Source organism: Balaenoptera acutorostrata, chromosome 6, assembly GCF_949987535.1.
Source record: "Balaenoptera acutorostrata chromosome 6, mBalAcu1.1, whole genome shotgun sequence".
Classification (NCBI taxonomy): Eukaryota; Metazoa; Chordata; class Mammalia; order Artiodactyla; family Balaenopteridae; genus Balaenoptera; species Balaenoptera acutorostrata.
In genome coordinates, this window is record NC_080069.1 from 13,428,620 (window position 1) to 13,448,064 (window position 19,445).

General features: G+C 38.5%; 1 protein-coding gene and 1 long non-coding RNA gene across 4 annotated transcripts in view; one reads left to right on the top strand and one right to left on the bottom strand.

The window, feature by feature from the left end:
• KCTD9 (potassium channel tetramerization domain containing 9) overlaps window positions 1-14,423 on the top strand; it is a 78,870-nt gene extending 64,447 nt beyond the window's left edge. For 2 of the 3 annotated variants that reach the window (XM_057547905.1, XM_057547904.1), the window contains exons 10-12: window positions 10,279-10,384; window positions 11,127-11,260; window positions 13,071-14,423. In XM_057547905.1, the coding sequence (XP_057403888.1) occupies window positions 10,279-10,384; window positions 11,127-11,260; window positions 13,071-13,187 (357 nt within the window). In that variant the 3' untranslated portion in view covers window positions 13,188-14,423. Of the gene's footprint in view, window positions 1-10,278; window positions 10,385-11,126; window positions 11,261-12,162; window positions 12,229-13,070 lie in introns of all 3 variants that reach the window. The other variant, XR_009008568.1, reaches the window with a different exon arrangement.
• Window positions 14,424-16,154: 1,731 nt separating this feature from the next.
• Window positions 16,155-18,539, bottom strand: LOC130708348 (uncharacterized). Its single transcript, XR_009008569.1, has 3 exons — window positions 18,330-18,539; window positions 16,835-17,009; window positions 16,155-16,726 (listed from the first exon to the last, which is right to left on the bottom strand). It is a non-coding gene; the product is annotated as an uncharacterized LOC130708348 (long non-coding RNA).
• Between the last annotated feature and the right edge of the window lie 906 nt (window positions 18,540-19,445).

Genomic DNA, 19,445 nt, shown 5'->3' on the forward strand with positions numbered 1-19,445 from the left:
TGTGGTCAGAAAAGATGCTTGATATGATTTCAATTTTCTTAAGTTTACTGAGTCTTGATTTGTGATCCAAGATGTGATCTATACTGCAGAATGTTCTGTGCGCACTTGAGAAGAAAGTGTAATCTGTTGTTTTGGGATGGAATGTCCTATAAATATCAATTATATATATCTGGTCTATTGTGTCATTTAAAGATTCTGTTTCCTTATTAATTTTCTGTTTGGATGATCTGTCCATTGCTGTAAGTGAGGTATTAAAGTCCCCTACTATTATTGTGTTACTGTCAATTTCCCCTTTCATAGTAGTTAGCAGTTGCCTTATGTATTGAGGTGCTCCTATGTTGGGTGCATATATATTTATAATTGTTATATCTTCTTCTTGGATTGATCCCTTGATCGTTATGTAGCGTCCTTCCTTGTCTCTTGTAACATTCTTTATTTTAAAGTCTATTTTATCCGATATGAGTATTGCTACTCCAGCTTTCTTTTGATTTCCATTTGCATGCAATATCTTTTTCCATCCCCTCACTTTCAGTCTGTATGTGTCCCTAGGTCTGAAGTGGGTCTCTTGTAGACAGCATATATATGGGTCTTGTTTTTGTATGCATTCAGCAAGCCTGTGTCTTTTGGTTGGGGCATTTAATCCATTCACGTTTAAGGTAATTATCGATATGTATGTTCCTATGACCATATTCTTAATTGTTTTGGGTTTGTTTTTGTAGGTCCTTTTCTTCTCTTGTGTTTCCCACTTAGAGAAGTTCCTTTAGCATTTGTTGTAGAGCTGGTTTGGTGGTGCTGAATCCTCTTAGCTTTTGCTTGTCTGTAAAGCTTTTGATTTCTCCATCAAATCTAAATGTGATCCTTGCTGGGTAGAGTAATCTTGGTTTTAGGTTCTTCCCTTTCATCACTTTAAGTATACCATGCCACTCCCTTCTGGCTTGTAGAGTTTCTCCTGATAAATCAGCTGTTAACCTTATGGGAGTTCCCTTGTATGTTATTTGTCATTTTTCCCTTAGTGCTTTCAATAATTTTTCTTTGTCTTTAATTTTTGCCAGTTTGATTACTATGTGTCTCGGCGTGTTTCTTCTTGGGTTTATCCTGTATGGGACTCTCTGTGCTTCCAGGACTTGATTAACTATTTACTTTCCCATATTAGGGAAGTTTTCAACTATAATCTCTTCAAATATTTTCTCAGTCCCTTTCTTTTTCTCTTCTTCTTCTGGGACCCCTGTAATTCGAACATTGGTGCATTTAATGTTGTCGCAGAGTTCTCTGAGACTGTCCTCAGTTCTTTTCATTCTTTTTTCTTTATTCTGCTCTGCAGTAGTTATTTCCACTATTTTATCTTCCAGGTCACTTATCCGTTTTTCTGCCTCAGTTATTCTGCTATTGATCCCTTCTAGAGTATTTTTAATTTCATTTATTGTGTTTTTCATTGTTGCTTGGTTCCTCTTTAGTTCTTCTACGTCCTTGTTAAATGTTTCATGCATTTTGTCTATTCTATTTCCAAGATTTTGGATCATCTTTACTATCATTATTCTGAATTCTTTTTCAGGTAGACTGCCTATTTCCTCTTCATTTGTTAGGTCTGGTGTGTTTTTACCTTGCTCCTTCATCTGCTGTGTGTTTTTCTGTCTTCTCATTTTGCTTATCTTACTGTGTTTGGGGTCTCCTTTTTGCAGGCTGCAGGTTCGTAGTTCCTGTTGTTTTTGGTATCTGTTCCCAGTGGCTAAGGTTGGTTCAGTAGGGTGTGTAGGCTTCCTGGTGGAGGGGACTAGTGCCTGTGTTCTGCTGGATGAGGCTGGATCTTGTCTTTCTGGTGGGCAGGTCCACGTCTGGTGGTGTGTTTTGGGGTGTCTGTGGCCTTATGATTTTAGGCAGCCTCTCTGCTAATGGATGGGGCTGTGTTCCTGTCTTGCTAGTTGTTTGGCATAGGGTGTCCAGCACTATAGCTTGCTGGTCGTTGAGTGAAGCTGGGTCTTGGTGTTGAGATGGAGATGTCTGGTAGATTTTCGTCATTCGGTATTACGTGGAGCTAGGAGGTCTCTTGTGGACCAGTGTCCTGAAGGTGGCTCTCCCACCTCAGAGGCACAGCCCTGATGCCTGGCTGGAGCACCAATAGCCTTTCATCCACACTGCCCAGAATAAAAGGGAGGAAAAATAGAAAGAAAAAAAAAGAGGATAAAATAAAATACAGCAATATAAAATAAAATAGTTATTAAAATAAAAAATACGGCTTCCCTTGTGGCGCAGTGGTTGAGAATCTGCCTGCCAGTGCAGGGAACACGGGTTTGATCCCTGGTCTGGGAAGATCCCACATGCCACGGAGCGGCTGGGCCCGTGAGCCACAGTTACTGAGCCTGCGCGTCTGGAGCCTGTGCTCCGCAACAAGAGAGGCCGCGATAGTGAGAGGCCTGCGCACCGCGATGAAGAGTTCCCCCCGCTTGCTGCAACTAGAGAAAGCCCTCGCACAGAAACGAAGACCCAACACAGCCAAAAATAAATAAATAGATAGATTAAAAAGTGAAATTCTAAAAAAAAAAAAAAAAAAAAAGCTATACAAAGTCACCCACAGAAGCATACACATACACACTCACAAAAAGAGGAAAAGGGGAAAAAATCATATATCTTGCTCCCAAAGTCCACCTTCTCAATTTGGGATGATTCATTGTCTATTCAGGTATTCCACAGATGCAGGTACATCAAGTTGTTTGTGGAGCTTTAATCTGATGCTGCTGGGAGAAATTTCCCTTTCTCTTCCTTGTTCGCACAGCTTCTGGGTTTCAGCTTTGGATTTGGACCCACCTCTGCGAGTAGGTCGCCTGAGGGCGTCTGTTCTTCACTCAGACAGGACGGGGTTAAAGGAGCAGCTGCTTCAGGGGCTCTGGCTCACTCAGGCCGGGGGGAGGGAGGGGCACGGATGCTGGGCGAGCCTGCGGCAGCAGAGGTCAGCATGACATTGCAGCAGCCTGAGGCGCGCCGCCCGTTCTCCCAGGGAAGTTGTCCCCGGATCACGGGACCCTGGCAGTGGCGGGCTGCACAGGCTCCCGGGAGGGGCGGTGTGGAGAGTGACCTGTGCTCGCACACAGGCTTCTTGGTAGCGGCAGCAGCAGCCTTAGCGTCTCATGCCCGTCTCTGGGGTCCCCGCTGTTAGCCGCGGCTCGCGCCCATCTCTGCAGCTCCTTTAAGCAGCGCTCTGAATCCCCTCTCCTCGCGCACCAGGAAACAAAGAGGCAAGAAAAAGTCTCTTGCCTGTTCGGCAGCTCCAAACCTTTTCCCAGACTCCCTCCCGGGTAGCTGTGGTGCGCTAACCCCTTCAGGCTGTGTTCACGCCGCCAACCCCAGTCCTCTCCCTGCGATCCGACCGAAGCCCGAGCCTCAGCTCCCAGCCCCCGCCCGCCCCGGTGGGTGAGCAGACAAGCCTCTTGGGCTGGTGAGTGCTGCTCGGCGCCGAGCCTCTGTGCGGGAATCTCTCCGCTTTGCCCTCCGCACCCCTGTGGCTGCGCTTTCCTCCGTGGCTCTGAAGCTTCCCCCTCCGCCACCCGCAGTCTCCGCCCGAGAAGGGGCTTCCTAGTGTGTGGAAACCTTTCCTCCTTCACAGCTCCCTTCCACTGGTGCAGGTCCCGTCCCTATTCTTTTGTCTCTGTTATTTCTTTTTTCTTTTGCCCTACCCAGGTACATGGGGAGTTTCTTGCCTTTTGGGAGGTCTGACGTCTTCTGCCACCGTTCAGTGGGTGTTCTATAGGAGCAGTTCCACGTGTAGATGTATTTCTGATGTATCTGTGGGGAGGAAGGTGATCTCCACGTATTACTCTTCCGCCATCATCTCCTCTGTGTTTTTTGAATTTTATAATTTTGGCTTTGTTCCTTAGCTGCAGTGTATTTTTCCATGAAACTTGGATCTAATAACAAAATATGCCAACACATTTCCTTGTTCCATCTTATGATGAAGGATCAAATAAATAACAAAATAAGCAAAATACTAACAGTACAAAGGAAAAATCTAAAGGACCTAATTTTTAAATAGTGAAATGCTGAGAGGCAGCTTGGTTGGTTTCTGTTAAGGAATGAAAAAAAAAAAAGATATGACAGATTGGATCATTGAATACAACTGGTTTTGAGTTCTATTTAATTATAGCATTACTGTGAGCCTGAACCATAATTTTCTTATCTTTAAATTCTTGTTCTACCCACATTGTATGATTGATGTGAAGGCCAATATGTATATATAATGTATATGTGTATATATTATATATATATAATTTTTTTATTGATGTATATAGTTGATTTACAATATCATGTTAGTTTCAGGTGTATAGCACAGTGATTCAGTTACATATATATGTGTGTGTGTGTGTGTGTGTGTGTGTATACATATATACATATATATACAGTCTTTTTCAGATTCTCTTCCCTTATAGGTTATTACAAAATATTGAGTATAATTTCCTGTGCTATACAGTAGGTCCTCATTGCTTATCTATTTTACATATAGTAATATGTATATGTTAATCCCAACCTCCTAATTTATCCCTCTTCCCAGCCCCTTTTCCCCCATTTGGTAACCACACATTTTTTTCCTATGTCTGTGAGTCTCCTCCTGTTTTGGAAATAAGTTCATTTGTATCTTTATGTTTTTTTAGATTCCACATATAAGCAATATCATATATTTATCTTTCTCTGTCTGGCTTACTTCACTTAGTATGATAATCCCTAGATCCACCTATATTGCTGCAAATGGAATTATTTCATTCTTTTTTATGGCTGAATAATATTCCCTTGTGTATATATGTGCCACATCTTCTTTATCCATTAATCTGTCCATGGATATTTAGTTCGCTTCCATGTCTCGGCTGTTGTAAATAGTGCTGCAGTGAACATTGGGGTGCGTGTGTCTTTTTGAATTATGGTTTGCTCTGGGTATATGCCTAGTAGTGGAATTGCTGGGTCATATGGTAATTCTACTTTTAGTTTTCTAAGGAACCTCCATACTGTTCTCCATAGTGGCTGTATCAATTTACATTCCCACCAACAGTGCAAGAGGGTTCCCTTTTCTCCACACCTTCTCCAGCATTTGTTGTTTGCAGATTTTCTGATGATGCCCATTCTGACTGGTGTGAGGTGATACCTCACTGTAGTTTTGATTTGCATTTCTCTAATAATTAGTGACGTTGAGCAGCTTTTCATGTGCTTCTTGGCCATCTGTATGTCTTCTTTGGAGAAATGTCTATTTAGGTCTTCTGCCCATTTTTGGATTGGGTTGTTTGTTTCTTTAATATTGAGCTGCATGAGCTGTTTATATATTTTGGAGATTAATCCTTTGTCCGTTGATTCGTTTGCAAATATTTTCTCCCATTGTGAGGGTTGTCTTTTCGTCTAGTTTATGGTTTCCTTTGCTGTGCAAAAGCTTTTAAGTTTCATTAGGTCCCATTTGTTTATTTTTGTTTTTATTTCCATTACTCTAGGAGGTGGGTCAAAAAAGATCTTGCTGTGATTTATGTCAAAGAGTGTTCTTCCTATGTTTTCCTCTAAGAGTTTTATACTGTCTGGTCTTACATTTAGGTCTTTAATCCATTTTGAGTTTATTTTTGTGTATGGTGTTAGGGAGTGTTCTAATTTCATTCTTTTACATGTAGCTGTCCAGTTTTCCCAGCACCACTTATTGAAGAGACTGTCTTTTCTCCATTGTATATCCTTACCTCCTTTGTCATAGATTAATTGACCATAGGTGCATGGGTTTATCTCTGGGCTTTGTATCTTGGTCCATTGATCTCTGTTTCTGTTTTTGTGCCAGTACCATATTGTCTTGATTACTGTAGCTTTGTAGTATAGTCTGAAGTCAGGGAGTCTGATTCCTCCAGCTCCGTTTTTTTCCCTCAAGACTGCTTTGGCTATATCGGGGTCTTTTGTGTCTCCACACAAATTTTAAGATTTTTTGTTCTAGTTCTGTAAAAAATGCCATTGGTAATTTGATAGGGATTGCATTGAATCTGTAGGTTGCTTTGGGTAGTATAGTCATTTTCACAGTATTGATTCTTCCAATCCAAGAACATGGTCTGTCTCTCCATCTGTTTGTATCATCTTTAATTTCTTTCATCCCTGTCTTATAGTTTTCTGCATATAGGTCTTTTGTCTCCCTAGGTAGGTTTATTCCTAGGTATTTTATTCTTTTTGTTGCGATGGTAAATGGGAGTGTTTCCTTAATTTCTCTATCAGATTTGTCATCATTAGTGTCAGGAATGCAAGAGGTTTCTGTGCATTAATTTTGTATCTTGCAACTTTACCAAATTCATTGATTAGCTCTAGTAGTTTTCTGGTGGCATCTTTAGGATTCTCTATATATAGTATCATGTCATCTGCAAACAGTGACAGTTTTACTTCTTCTTTTCCAATTTGTATTCCTTTTATTTCTTTTTCTTCTCTGATTGCCATGGCTAGGACTTCCAAAACTATGTTGAATAATAGTGGTGAGAGTGGACATCCTTGACTTGTTCCTGATCTTAGAGGAAATGCTTTCAGTTTTTCACCACTGAGAACGATGTTTGCTGTGGGTTTGTCATATATGGCCTTTATTATGTTGAGGTAGGTTCCCTCTATGCCCACTTTCTGGAGAGTTTTTATCATAAATGGATGTTGAATTTTGTCAAAAGCTTTCTCTGCATGTATTGACATGATCATATGCTTTTTAATCTTCAATTTGTTAATATGGTGTATCACATTCATTTGCGTATATTGAAGAATCCTTGCATCCCTGGGATAAATCCCACTTGGTCATGGTGTATGATCCTTTTAATGTGTTTTTGGATTCTGTTTGCTAGTATTTTGTTGAGGATTTTTGCATCTATATTCATCAGTGATATTGGTCTGTCATTTTCTTTTTTTGTAGTATCTTTGTCTGGTTTTGGTATCAGGGTGATGGTGGCCTCATAGAATGAGTTTGGGAGTTTTCCTTCCTCTGCAAATTTGTGGAAGAGTTTGAGAAGCATTGGTGTTAGCTCTTCTCTAAATGTTTGATAGAATTCACCTGTGAAGCCATCTGGTCCTGGACCTTTGTTTGTTGGAAGATTTTTAATCACAGTTTCAATTTCATTACTTGTGATTGGTCTGTTCATATTTTCTGTTTCTTCCTGGTTCAATCTTGGGAGGTTATACCTTTCTACGAATTTGTCCATTTCTTCCAGGTTGTCCATTTTATTGGCATAGAGTCGCTTGTGGTCATCTCTTAGGATGCTTTGTATTTCTGTGGTGTCTGTTGTAACTTCTTTTTTTTCATTTCTAATTTTATTTATTTGAGTCCTCTCCCTCTTTTTCTTGATGAGAGGGGCTAATTGTTTATGAACTTTGTTTATCTTCTCAAAGAACCAGCTTTTAGTTTTATTGATCTTTGCTATTGTTTTCTTTGTTTCTGTTTCATTTATTTCTGCTCTGATCTTTATGATTTCTTTCAGTCTGCTAACTTTGGGTTTTGCTTGTTCTTCTTTCTCTAATTGCTTTAGGTGTAACGTTAGATTGTTTATTTGAGATTTTTCTTGTTTCTTGAGGTAGGCTTGTATAGCTATAAACTTCCCTCTTAGAACTGCTTTTGCTGCATCCCATAGGTTTTGGATCGTCGTGTTTTCATTGTCATTTGTCTCTAGGTATTTTTTGATTTCCTCTTTGATTTCTTCAGTGATCGCTTGGTTATTTAGTAACGTATTTTTTAGCCTTCATGTGTTTGTGTTTTTTACGTTTTTTTTCTCTGTAATTGATTTCTAATCTCCTAGCGTTGTGGTCAGAAAAGATGCTTGATATGATTTCAATTTTCTTAAATTTACTGAGGCTCGATTTGTGACCCAAGATGTGATCTATCCTGGAGAATGTTCCATGCGCACTTGAGAAGAAAGTGTAATCTGCTATTTTTGAATGGAATGTCCTATAAATATCGATTAAATCTGCCTGGTCTATTGTGTCATTTAAAACTTGTGTTTCCTTATTAATTTTCTGTTTGGATGATCTGTCCATTGGTGTAAGTAAGGTGTTAAAGTCCCCCACTATTATTGTGTCACTCTCAGTTTCCTCTTTTATAGCTGTTAGCAGTTGCCTTATGTATTGAGGTATTCCTATGTTGGGTGCATATATATTTATAATTGTTATATCTTCTTCTTGGATTGATCCCTTGATCATTATGTAGTGTCCTTTCTTGTCTCTTGTAACATTCTTTATTTTAAAGTCTATTTTACCTGATATGAGTATTGCTACTCCAGCTTTCTTTTGACTTCCATTTGCATGGAATATCTTTTTCCATCCCCTCACTTTTAGTCTGTATGTGTCCCTAGGTCTGAAGTGGGTCTCTTGTAGACAGCATATATATGGGTCTTGTTTTTGTATGCATTCAGCAAGCCTGTGTCTTTTGGTTGGAGCATTTAATCCTTTCACGTTTAAGGTAATGATCGATATGTATGTTCCTATTACCATTTTGTTAATCGTTTTGGGTTTGTTTTTGTAGGTCCTTTTCTTCTCTTGTGTTTCCCACTTAGAGGAGTTCCTTTAACATTTGTTGTAGAGCTGGTTTGGTGGTGCTGAATTCTCTTAGCTCTTGCTTGTCTGTAAAGCTTTTGATTTCTCCATCGAATCTGAATGAGATACTTGCCGGATAGAGTAATCTTGGCTGTAGGTTCTTCCCTTTCATCACTTTAAGTATATCATGCCACTTCCTTCTGGTTTGTAGAGTTTCTGCTGAGAAATCAGCTGTTAACCTTATGGGGGTTCCGTTGTATGTTATTTGTCGTTTTTCCCTTGCTGCTTTCAATAATTTTTCTTTGTCTTTAATTTTTGCCAATTTGATTACTATGTGTCTCAGAGTGTTTCTCCTTGGATTTATCCTGTATGGGACACTCTGTGCTTCCTGGACTTGGGTGGCTATTTCCTTTCCCATGTTAGGGAAGTTTTCGACAATAATCTCTTCAAGTATTTTCTCGGGTCCTTTCTCTCTCTCTTCTCCTTCTGGGACCCCTATAATGCGAATGTTGTTGCGTTTAATGTTGTCCCAGAGGTCTCTTAGGCTGTCTTCATTTCTTTTCATTCTTTTTTCTTTATTCTGTTCTGCAGCAGTGAATTCCACCATTCTGTCTTCCAGGTCACTTATCCGTTCTTCTGCCTCAGTTATTCTGCTATTGATTCCTTCTAGTGTAGTTTTCATTTAAGTTATTGTATTGTTCATCTCTGTTTGTTTGTTCTTTAATTCATTTAGGGCTTTGTTAAACCTTTCTTGCATCTTCTCGATCTTTGCCTCCATTCTTGTTCCGAGGTCCTGGATCATCTTCACTATCATTATTCTGAATTCTTTTTCTGGAACGTTGCCTATCTCCACTTCATTTAGTTGTTTTTCTGGGGTTTTATATTGTTCCTTCATCTGGTATATAGCCCTCTGCTGTTTCATCTTGTCTATCTTTCTCTGAATGTGGTTTTTGTTCCACAGGCTGCAGGATTGTAGTTTTTCTTGCTTCTGCTGTCTGCTGTCTGGTGGTTGAGGCTATTTCGCCTTACAGTTTTTAAAACACCTTTATAGATAGCTTCCTGCCTTACCTAGTAGTTTTTAGAGTTCAGATCTGATGGCATTGAATTCTCCGAGACGAACTAGCATAATTTACCATTCTAACATATATTTTCTGGCATTTTCCTCTTTACATCTTGTACTGTGGCTTGGGTACTCAGGATTGACAATGTGGTGTAGCAACAACATTGCTGGTTGGTACAGAAAGACCCTACAAACAACTTGGTGGTGTTTGTAGCTCGATGATGCCTTTCATTACTGGCCTTAGCAGTCTGCCCTTTGAAAAGAAGGTAGTGGTAGGATTATTGAGCATCAAGAATTTCATTGATTGATTCCTACAATAATAAGGAAGGAGAAAATCCATACCCCTAACAAGTTTCTTCACCCAGACATTTCAACTGTCACATTGTCATGGCCTGGGCTGTTTATAAAAACAGAAATAGGGATGTCATGGTCCAGACTCCTCAGTTTCTTTATCTAAACTCTTAAGTTTCATGTAAAGCAGGAATTTTGTTGTTTATTTGCCTTTTGTTTCTTTTAAAACAACTATTTTTTAAAAACATTTCTCAGTTTTTATTGGGTTCAATTGGAAAAGTCTTTATTGTAAACAGAAACTAATTGATTGTGAGTTTATCAAACTGAGCTTTTTTTTTCCTCCTTTTTTTTGTTTTACTGTTTGAGCCAATTTTTTCTATTCCAAAGAAAATTCTGAACCTTAATACATGGACTTTTCTCTTTTCCTTTGCCAGTGTGCAAATCTCCAGGGAGTCAAGATGCTCTGTTCTAATGCAGAAGGAGCATCCCTGAAACTGTGCAATTTTGAAGATCCTTCTGGTCTTAAAGCCAATTTAGAAGGTGAGATTCTATCTATAATTACCTTCTCTAAGGTAAAAACACACTGTTAAGTAAAAAGCCCTGCAAAATAATTGTTACTGGTAAAACATGATAACCATAGGGAGTTAGATTTCTTCTGTCTTATACCTAGAGAATTTGCAAAGGGATAAGCCATTGCTTGGTCTCAGTCGTGGTAACCAACATGCTGAACTCGGGAAATGTGTCCTCTAATGTTTAAGGAGGCTTCAGTTGGAGAATTAAGTATCAGCGTCTTAAACTTTCAAACAGAACAGCATAGCCTTACACGGACCAAAATTAAGAAATTCAGTTTGCATATAGCCAGGCAGTTTTTTGTCATTTTTGGATATAATGTTTTGTTTATGAATTCCTTATTGCTTTGTTGTGTCCGTGAACTGGTCAGTTCGTTTATTTGTGTATTTAGAAGACCCAGTACTTATCTTCATTGCCATGAACTTTCCAGAGCATATTTAAAAGTGCTAATTATCATAAGACTGAATTTAATTCCTCCATCAAAAATACAGACTAAAACATGAATTCTTAATTCATAGTGTAAGCAAACAAATTGTTAACAAAGAATTCTTTATATATGTATATTGGTTGAGAGACAGATTTATAATTCAGTCATTTCCAAAGGATCCAGAGGTCATCATTCACCTCTATTATAAGTCACCTTGCATCTTTTGAAGATAGATGACTATAAATATTTTCAAGTTCATCTATGCCTAAAATGTATTCCCTTTAGGTGCTAATCTGAAAGGTGTGGATATGGAAGGAAGTCAAATGACAGGAATTAACCTGAGAGTTGCTACCTTAAAAAATGCAAAGTTGAAGAACTGTAACCTCAGAGGAGCGACTCTGGCAGGAACTGATTTGGAGGTGAGTCAGCAAGTTCAAAGAGTTTTTATTAATCTAGAATTACTGAGTAGCTCCTGCAAAATGTATTGAGATCATAAACAAAGTAGTTGGCTGGTCAAAACTGCCAGGTAACATGCCAGCCCAGCTGAAGGGATGCTTTCCTTTCAATTGCTTGTTTAAACAAATTTGAATTCCAGAGTAGGATCCGGTTACCTCAGTTACAGATGCCAGGTTCAGATTTGAAGACTCATCTGGCATTCATTCTGAGCTGATTTCATTTCTCCTCTTTTCCTTGGGTCTCCCTCAAGTAGATACGTCTGATAGATGCTTTTTTAATCCAGTTGATTGTGGTTTCCTTAAATTTTAATTCCAAACAGAATTAAATGGGGCCAGATTATTTCTTGAACTACTTGAGAAACTGAAATGACATCTGTGTTTGAAATCAGGTTCAGGGAAAGCCTGTTCTAAATCGGCATCATATTCTTTTTTTGAATCTCAGCCTGAGATTTTCGTTCTGTCCAGTCCCGTTTTTTCTCAGCATTGTCTTGCACGTATCATCTTGATTGGCAGATGTAGCGTGCAGACTCCATAGCTGTTCACAGGTCTGTGTCGTCGCTCTCTGGTGCTCTTTCTGCGACAGTGGGCGTGTTCTGTGACTCTGCTGTTCAGTCCATCAACCACCAGCCACATACGGCTACTGAGCCTTTAAAACGTGGCCAGTGCCACTGAGGGATGGATTTTTTAAATTGTATTTAATCTTAATTCATTTAAATATAAGCTGCCATATGTGGCTGGGACTATCGTTTTGAACAGTACAGCCCTATACAAGAAAACCTGGCATAGATTGGCTTGTAGAGACTAGCACGTCAACATTTAGCTTGCCGTTGATTTTTTAAAATGTTCTCGCCTTGTTCTCTTGATAGGTCTTAGCAGCGTAGTAGCAGGCCCCATTAACCTTAAAGGCAAAAAGAACCAGCCTAAGACTGAAGGTATAAACCTATTATAAGCACCATTATTTAGTTTTTTATTATGTGTTACTGTCACCTATGATGATGATCGTTTGTCCTTGGTTTGAGTTGGCATGTAGTCAATGCAGTTAAACAGCAAAAAGCTTCTCTTTATCCAGCTGATTGCAAAGACTAATCAGGTTGACTGTTGGGGCAGCTGCTGACAGGTTATGTGTGCAGTCACCCTTCTCTCTAACCATTGTCTCCACCATCCCCAGGGATGTAGGACTTATCCAGAACCCCTGTCTCATCTGTCACTCCCTGATCTCAAGGGAAATTTGAAAGCAGCTCCCACTTATGGTGGTGGTTACACTGCTGTATACATTTGTTAAAACTCATTGAACTGTACACATAATTTGGGGGTTAAAAAGAGGTAATTCCTTGCTCTAAGAATGTTAGGGTTGCAGGGAAATCTATTACGCGATCTAATGAAGTGAAATCCCTTTCTCTCAGTTTTTTTTTTAAACAGTCTCCCCCACCCCCTCGCCTTGCATTATTATTGTTCATGGATTGTTTAGATGCTTTTTACTACATAGGAGTCCATTCTGGATTTTAAATGCCTAAAACACAGAAGGGACATGCTTCGTCATTAACTTCTGTTTATACATATTTGCAGTGGTCAGCCTGAGCGTCAACTAGAGAGAATAAATACAGATAGAAGAAAATATGACTTTCTCCTAAAATTTCTGGAAGTTTTCCAGAAGTAACTGAGTTTTATTATATAGGAACATTTTCCTGATAGGCCCCAGGAATCCCTTTGAGAGGGAACAGATAAGGCCTTAAATCTGTCTATTACTTCCAAGAATACTGTTTTTGTCCTACAGAACTGCGACCTGTCTGGGTGTGACCTTCAAGAAGCCAACCTGAGGGGTTCCAACGTGAAGGGCGCCATCTTTGAAGAGATGCTGACACCACTACATATGTCACAAAGCGTCAGATGAGAATCCTAGGGTTGGAGGAAGGTGCCGAAGATGAGAAATGTTCTCCTTATCACTTTTCTTTCTCCACCCACTCAGCTGTCTGGAAGAAATGACACTGGAAGGGAATTAAAAAAAAAAAAAAACATGTAGAGGATTATGCTTGTTCTCAGAGGTGCATAAGGGAAAAAAGTGACCTTTTTTCCACATTGTGATTTTAACAGAGAAGCACTCATGTAGTAGATGTAGGGAAGCTCGATTAGATTGCTGCCTTTTGAGTGGAGTTAGGGGGATTTGCCTGGCTTTGTGACCAGGAATAGTATCTATTATATTTGCTTTTAAATAGGCATGATGTGGAAATACCATCTTGGTTTGAAATGCATTTGAAGATTTTAATTTATGAAAAGCACAACATATGCAATTATATTTATTGAATCTTTAGATGCAGTATGGATATTTAAATTGTTAACCTTTATGACAATTTTGAAAAGGTTGTTCAGGTTTATAAATATCAGTAGCTTTAGTGATGCCTCCCCTACTTTAAATACCTGTCACACCGTGTGAATATGGTGAGATCAGACTCCTCAAGGCTCCTTTTTCAGGTTCATTTTTATAATTTTATTTTCTTTAAGAATAAAACATTAGCTAAATTAAAGAAATCCTCTGTTACTGATTGAGACAGAGTGGAAGGAAAGAGACATTTTTGTACATCATTGTCAGCTTAAGTAACAGTGGAACTTTCCAGATGGAGGAAGGATTTACGTACAGCTACAACTTTTAAATGAGCATTCCTTAGGATTTCATTCTTAGCAAGTTCCACTCAACGCCAGACCAGGCAATTTTATCTATCTATTTACACTGCTAGCCTAGTTTCCTCCTGTACAGTCAAAACAAGCATAGGAAGATAATTCTGAACCAAAAAACCAAGGTGCATAATTAACGTTCATTTAATTCAAATGCTAAATAGTTTAAACAGGACCAGCTCGGAAATAAATAGGTATTGAATCCCAATCCACTGCAATCAGCTATAAAATATGAATGAATATGGTAAATTCATCTTTTAGAAGTCAACATAATATAATTGCAGCTCAAACCCTACAATGGGGAATGAGGAATTTTAAACTGACAGTTTGACTATAGCTATCAAAAAACTTAAATGAAAATAAAGGCATTTGACTGGTCCAAGATGTAATACCAATAAGTCGGCACCTGTGGTTCTTATATTTCTGGTTTCTTTTGTTTTAATAAATTTAACCTGGCTTTCGTGAGTTATCTCTGCAGCAGCAGGGGCAGGGCCTTTACTTCCTTACCAGTAACTGGTGTCCTTATGTCTACCCCAAGAGCAGGGATGTAAGCTGTGTCCAAATGGGTTCTGAATTCTACAGACTCATCGGTTTGAGGCAAGGAATCATTAAAAACCACTTTGTCTCCTTTGGGAGAATGACATGTCTTCAATATTTACGTAGCTTATTCTTCTATATATACATATGCAAAGCTTTCCTTAACAGTAAAGGGTATATATGCATAGTGGGAGGAGATCAGACCTTTACAGGTGAAGGAAAGCAACTTCAGAAATGAATTATTTTCTTTGCTTTATTATTTTTACCAAGACAGAGAAGTATTGAGAGATATCTATTTTCATAATCAATATGTGCCTAAATTATATTTAAATCATTTCACTCTGTACTATATTTTCAATAATTATAGAATGTGTTGTTCATCCACTTAAGGGTACATCTGTAGACATAACCTAAGACTGCAAAAGAATCTGAAAGATCCAAACACAGTATGCTTAGAAAATGCAGATTTTGGATCTAATGTATACTGCATTAATAAACGACGTGAAATGTTGAAAAGGAGTTTCTTGTCTTGCTTTTGAAAATCAGAACTTTCCAAATTTACTTACATTTCTTCAATATGTGTTGAAGACCAGCCCCGAGGGTCTGGGTGGAAAAGGAAGAAAGTGCCGTTACAGTTATTTCTTTAAGCATGGTTATTTTATGACCCTCCTCTTAAAAGCCACCATTCTAACGACACAAAGACAGTTTCATTAATGCTTAACGAAAGAAAAGACCGTCTTCCAATAATTCAATTTTTGTGTTACTCTTTAGCTGATGAACATTATTACCAGCTAGCCTTTATTAGGATGGTTACATATTGATACATTGCCCCTAAAATGTTCTCGCCCGACAACCAGGAGAAAGAAGTTTAAGGAGGAAGGGACGTTTCAAAATAGTAAAACTTCCATTAACCTGATCAATGAAACATGACTGTACACATAGGTTAAAAACACAATTGTTGGAGGAGGGGTGGGGAAGGGCTAGAAAAGGGTTTAAACCTAAATTAGCTAATTATCTACACTGAGAAAATTCAGAACTCATGTAACTGTTTAGAGCAATACATATTATGCTGTAATATAGTCTAGTCTTTTAACTATAATTTCAAAGCCATTTTAGTAGGAAGTATTGTAAATTCATTTTCTTATGAAGTTTACCATCATAAATCAAGACTTGGGGTGTTTTCTCCAACTGTTCATTTCATGAATTGGAAGTAAATCTACTGCAAGTCAACTTTAAATCATCTTTAATATATGAAAAGCCCTAGAATTTTTTTAAATCTCCAAGGAAGTATTATCATCTTTAAAATGTACAACTCTAAAAGCAGTTACATTACTTTTGGTATAAAGTAGCTTATGCAAGGATTAGTTCTCCAAAACCCTTTCACAACCTTAGATATGTCAGCAGGAGTTCATGAGTCCTTCCTGCTGAGATTTTACATTAGGACAAAGAAGGTTTCCATCTGTCATTCAGCAAGATTACTAAACCATTATTGTTACATTTTAATAATTTTGAGGGTTTTTTTTTTTAATGCTAAAAATGGGGCCATTTTCCCTCTAAAGCCATACTTTAAAATTTAGGAAATTTCTAAATTTAGGGGGAAAAAAAAAGTATGATAACTATAAAATCCAAATATTTAAACCCAATTAACTAAATTCAGCTTCCTGGTAAATCGATCTATCCTTGGAACTGTGAAAAGGATCAAAATTTGTCACCAAACCTCCACATTCCATTAATTGCATATTTGTTTGATATCCTATTTGGTGATGTAGAAAATAAATTTGGCCTTTGCCCTTGAGATCTATGACAATGCTAAGGCAGGCTTCAAGGGCATGAAGCATATTGGATGAATTCACAGATCATGTGGCTGTGTTCATCTAAAAATTTCAAAGCATTTTTCAAAGATTTAATACCAACTAATAGAAATAAGCTACCAGAAATCCAGGGATGCTTAACCAGCGATAAGTGATTAACATGACAATAAGGGTCAGAAGTCTCAACTCCGCTTCCGTTACTCCTAACCAAAGACCACATCTGCTTAAGCAACACTGTTAGAAACATATCTCTTTCAGTAAACATGAAATCAGTTGGACGATTTAAACAAATATCGTTCAAACATAATGGACTCTTGTTGAAAACCAGGCTCTCACTCATTACCTTATCTCATTACCTTTATGGTGAGATAAGATTGCACTCCTCCATGTCAGAATGGCGCTTATTCAGTGTCTAAATGAGATAAAATAATTAAAATGAGATAAAGTCAATCACTTACATTCTATTTTTTAATTCCCCCTCTATGTGCAATTATACTTGAAAGTTTATCCTCTTCCCTACCCTATCACGGATCTGACAACCTCCACAGAGGTGGCTGGGCAAAGCAGGAGTTTATTTGGGTGGAACAACGTTGCTCTTTATGCCAAAATCCTTGCAGATGTAATTATTTCACAGGACACTGGGCAACAACTGACAGGTTTAGCATCTTACTCGAGGAGAAATGCCAATCCCGGCTCTAAAATGAACACATATTCAGTTACTTTTAAACATTTTTCCGCTCAGCAAATGTAACAGGCCTTCCATCCAACTGTACATGAAGGTTTATTCTGTGTCAGATAAAACATATCTTTGGACAGCGTCTGTGCGATTGTCCTGGGAGATGTTTACTAAGACCTTGAAAATAGTAGGGGAAGAGAATTTAATGTCAAACTGGTTTAAAGCCACCCTAGACTTTCTATGGAGTGGGATCTGATGGCGAAGACTTAAATTTTCTGTAATTTAAGAAAGAAGTATTAAAAATTAAAAGTCCACTTCCTTTGGGAAAAAAAACACATATCTTTGATGCAGAAGTAGAGGAAACATTAGGTCTAATCTGGCTAAAAGGTCCTTACCTTTTATTCACTCATTCATACATTCATTCCAATCTATACTTATTGAATGCTGATTGATTAAATGCTGGGGATTATTTATTTGGCTGCGCCAGGTCTTAGCTGCGGCCCGCGGGATCTTCCTTTCCGCGTGCAGGATCTAGTTCCCTCACCAGGGATCGAACCCAGCATGGAGTCTTAACCACTGGACCACAAGGGCAGTCCCTAAACACTGGGGATTTATTAACAGATATTTAAATAAGATGGGATCCTTGACCATCATAAGTTACAGCCCAGGGGTAAATTAGGAAAGACAATCATATATTCAAATAAATGTAATAAACAGTAGTGGATCTCTCTCTTTTTTAAATGCTTGTACTGTGTAAATAAAACGTCCAAGGGGGCTTCCCTGGTGGCACAGTGGTTGAGAATCTGCCTGCCAATGCAGGGGACACGGGTTCGAGCCCTGGTCTGGGAAGATCCCACATGCCGCGGAGCAAGTGGGCCCGTGAGCCACAATTACTGAGCCTGCGCGTCTGGAGCCTGTGCCCCGCAACAAGAGAGGCCGCGACAGTGAGAGGCCCGCGCACCGCGATGAAGAGTGGCCCCCACTTGCCGCAACTAGAGAAAGCCCTCGCACAGAAACGAAGACCCAACACAGCCATAAATAAATAAATAAATAAATAAATATTAAAAAAAAAAAAATCCAAGGGCTCACCGCTGGGGTGAAACATTTCTCTGTAAAATTTGGATCATGATATCCACTTTGCAGGACTGTAATAATGAAGCAGGTTAGTCTCATTCACATGCCAGATTATTCCTCATCTTTGTACTCCCATGACCTTTAGCCCAGGGACTTGCATCTTTTAACTCAATAAGTATCTACTGAAATGAGTTGAACCATGGGCCTAAATCTGCTCTAGATGGTTTTGCATTTGGCGGATTCTAAATACAATGTTTCTCCTTACCTTTCTGATGCTGTATAAGGCTTTCAAGAAAGAAGATGTGGTATATATACACGATGGAATATTACTCAGCCATAACAAAGAATGAAATAATGCCATTTGCAGTAACATGGATGGACCTAGAGATGATCATACTAAGTGAAGTAAGCCAGACATGGAAAGACAAATATCATATGATATTGCTTATATGTGGAATCTAAAAAAAAAAAAAGATACAAATGAACTTATTTACAAAACAGAAATAGAATCACAGACATAGAAAGCAAATTTACAGTTAACAAAAGGGAAAAGGGAGGGGAGGGATAAATTAGAAGTTTGAGATTGGCAGATACACACTACTATATATAAAATAGATAAACAACAAGGTCTTACTGTACAGCGCAGGGAACTATACTCAATATCTTGTAATAGCCTATAAGGGAAAAGATCTGAAAAAGAAGTTACACATATATATATGCGTGTGTGTGTGTGTGTGTGTGTGTGTGTGTGTGTGAATCACTTTGCTGTACACCTGAAACTAACAGAACATTGTAACTCAACTGTACTTCAATTTTAAAAACTAAATAAATTAAATAAATAAAAAATAAGTCAAGGAGGAAACCTAGAGGGTAGCAGACTGGGGAATTTTCAAACTCACACCATCTACTCTAGAGATCTTATATGGGCTTGGAATAGTACCAATAATCACTTATTGCCTATAAATCAGCTCCTTTTAACACACGAGGAATCTAAGAGCTGAGACCAGATCCCAGGCATCCTGACTCAACCTCTACAATTATTGCATGGCCTCCTCCGTGAAAGTTTTTATGTGTGCATTTAACATGACATTCTAAGACAGCTATTTTCCTTGAACTCTTGATAGGTCTGTCAGTTTCCTCAAGGGGATCCTACCTAGCTAGATTTTAATTGCTTTGAATTGTGGCCTCAGCTATAAAAGTCTTAGCTGAGGTTTTAATGGCCAAGATTTAAGTAAATTTAACAGATACACCAGTGGGTGTTCCAATTACATACAGCATTAAGGGCTTTATGTGAGGCTTAAAAAATACTTGCTATTAAAAAAAAAAAAGTCCACGTGCTGTGCAATTAACCAGCAGGGAAGATTTCAGTGTCCTGGAAAAG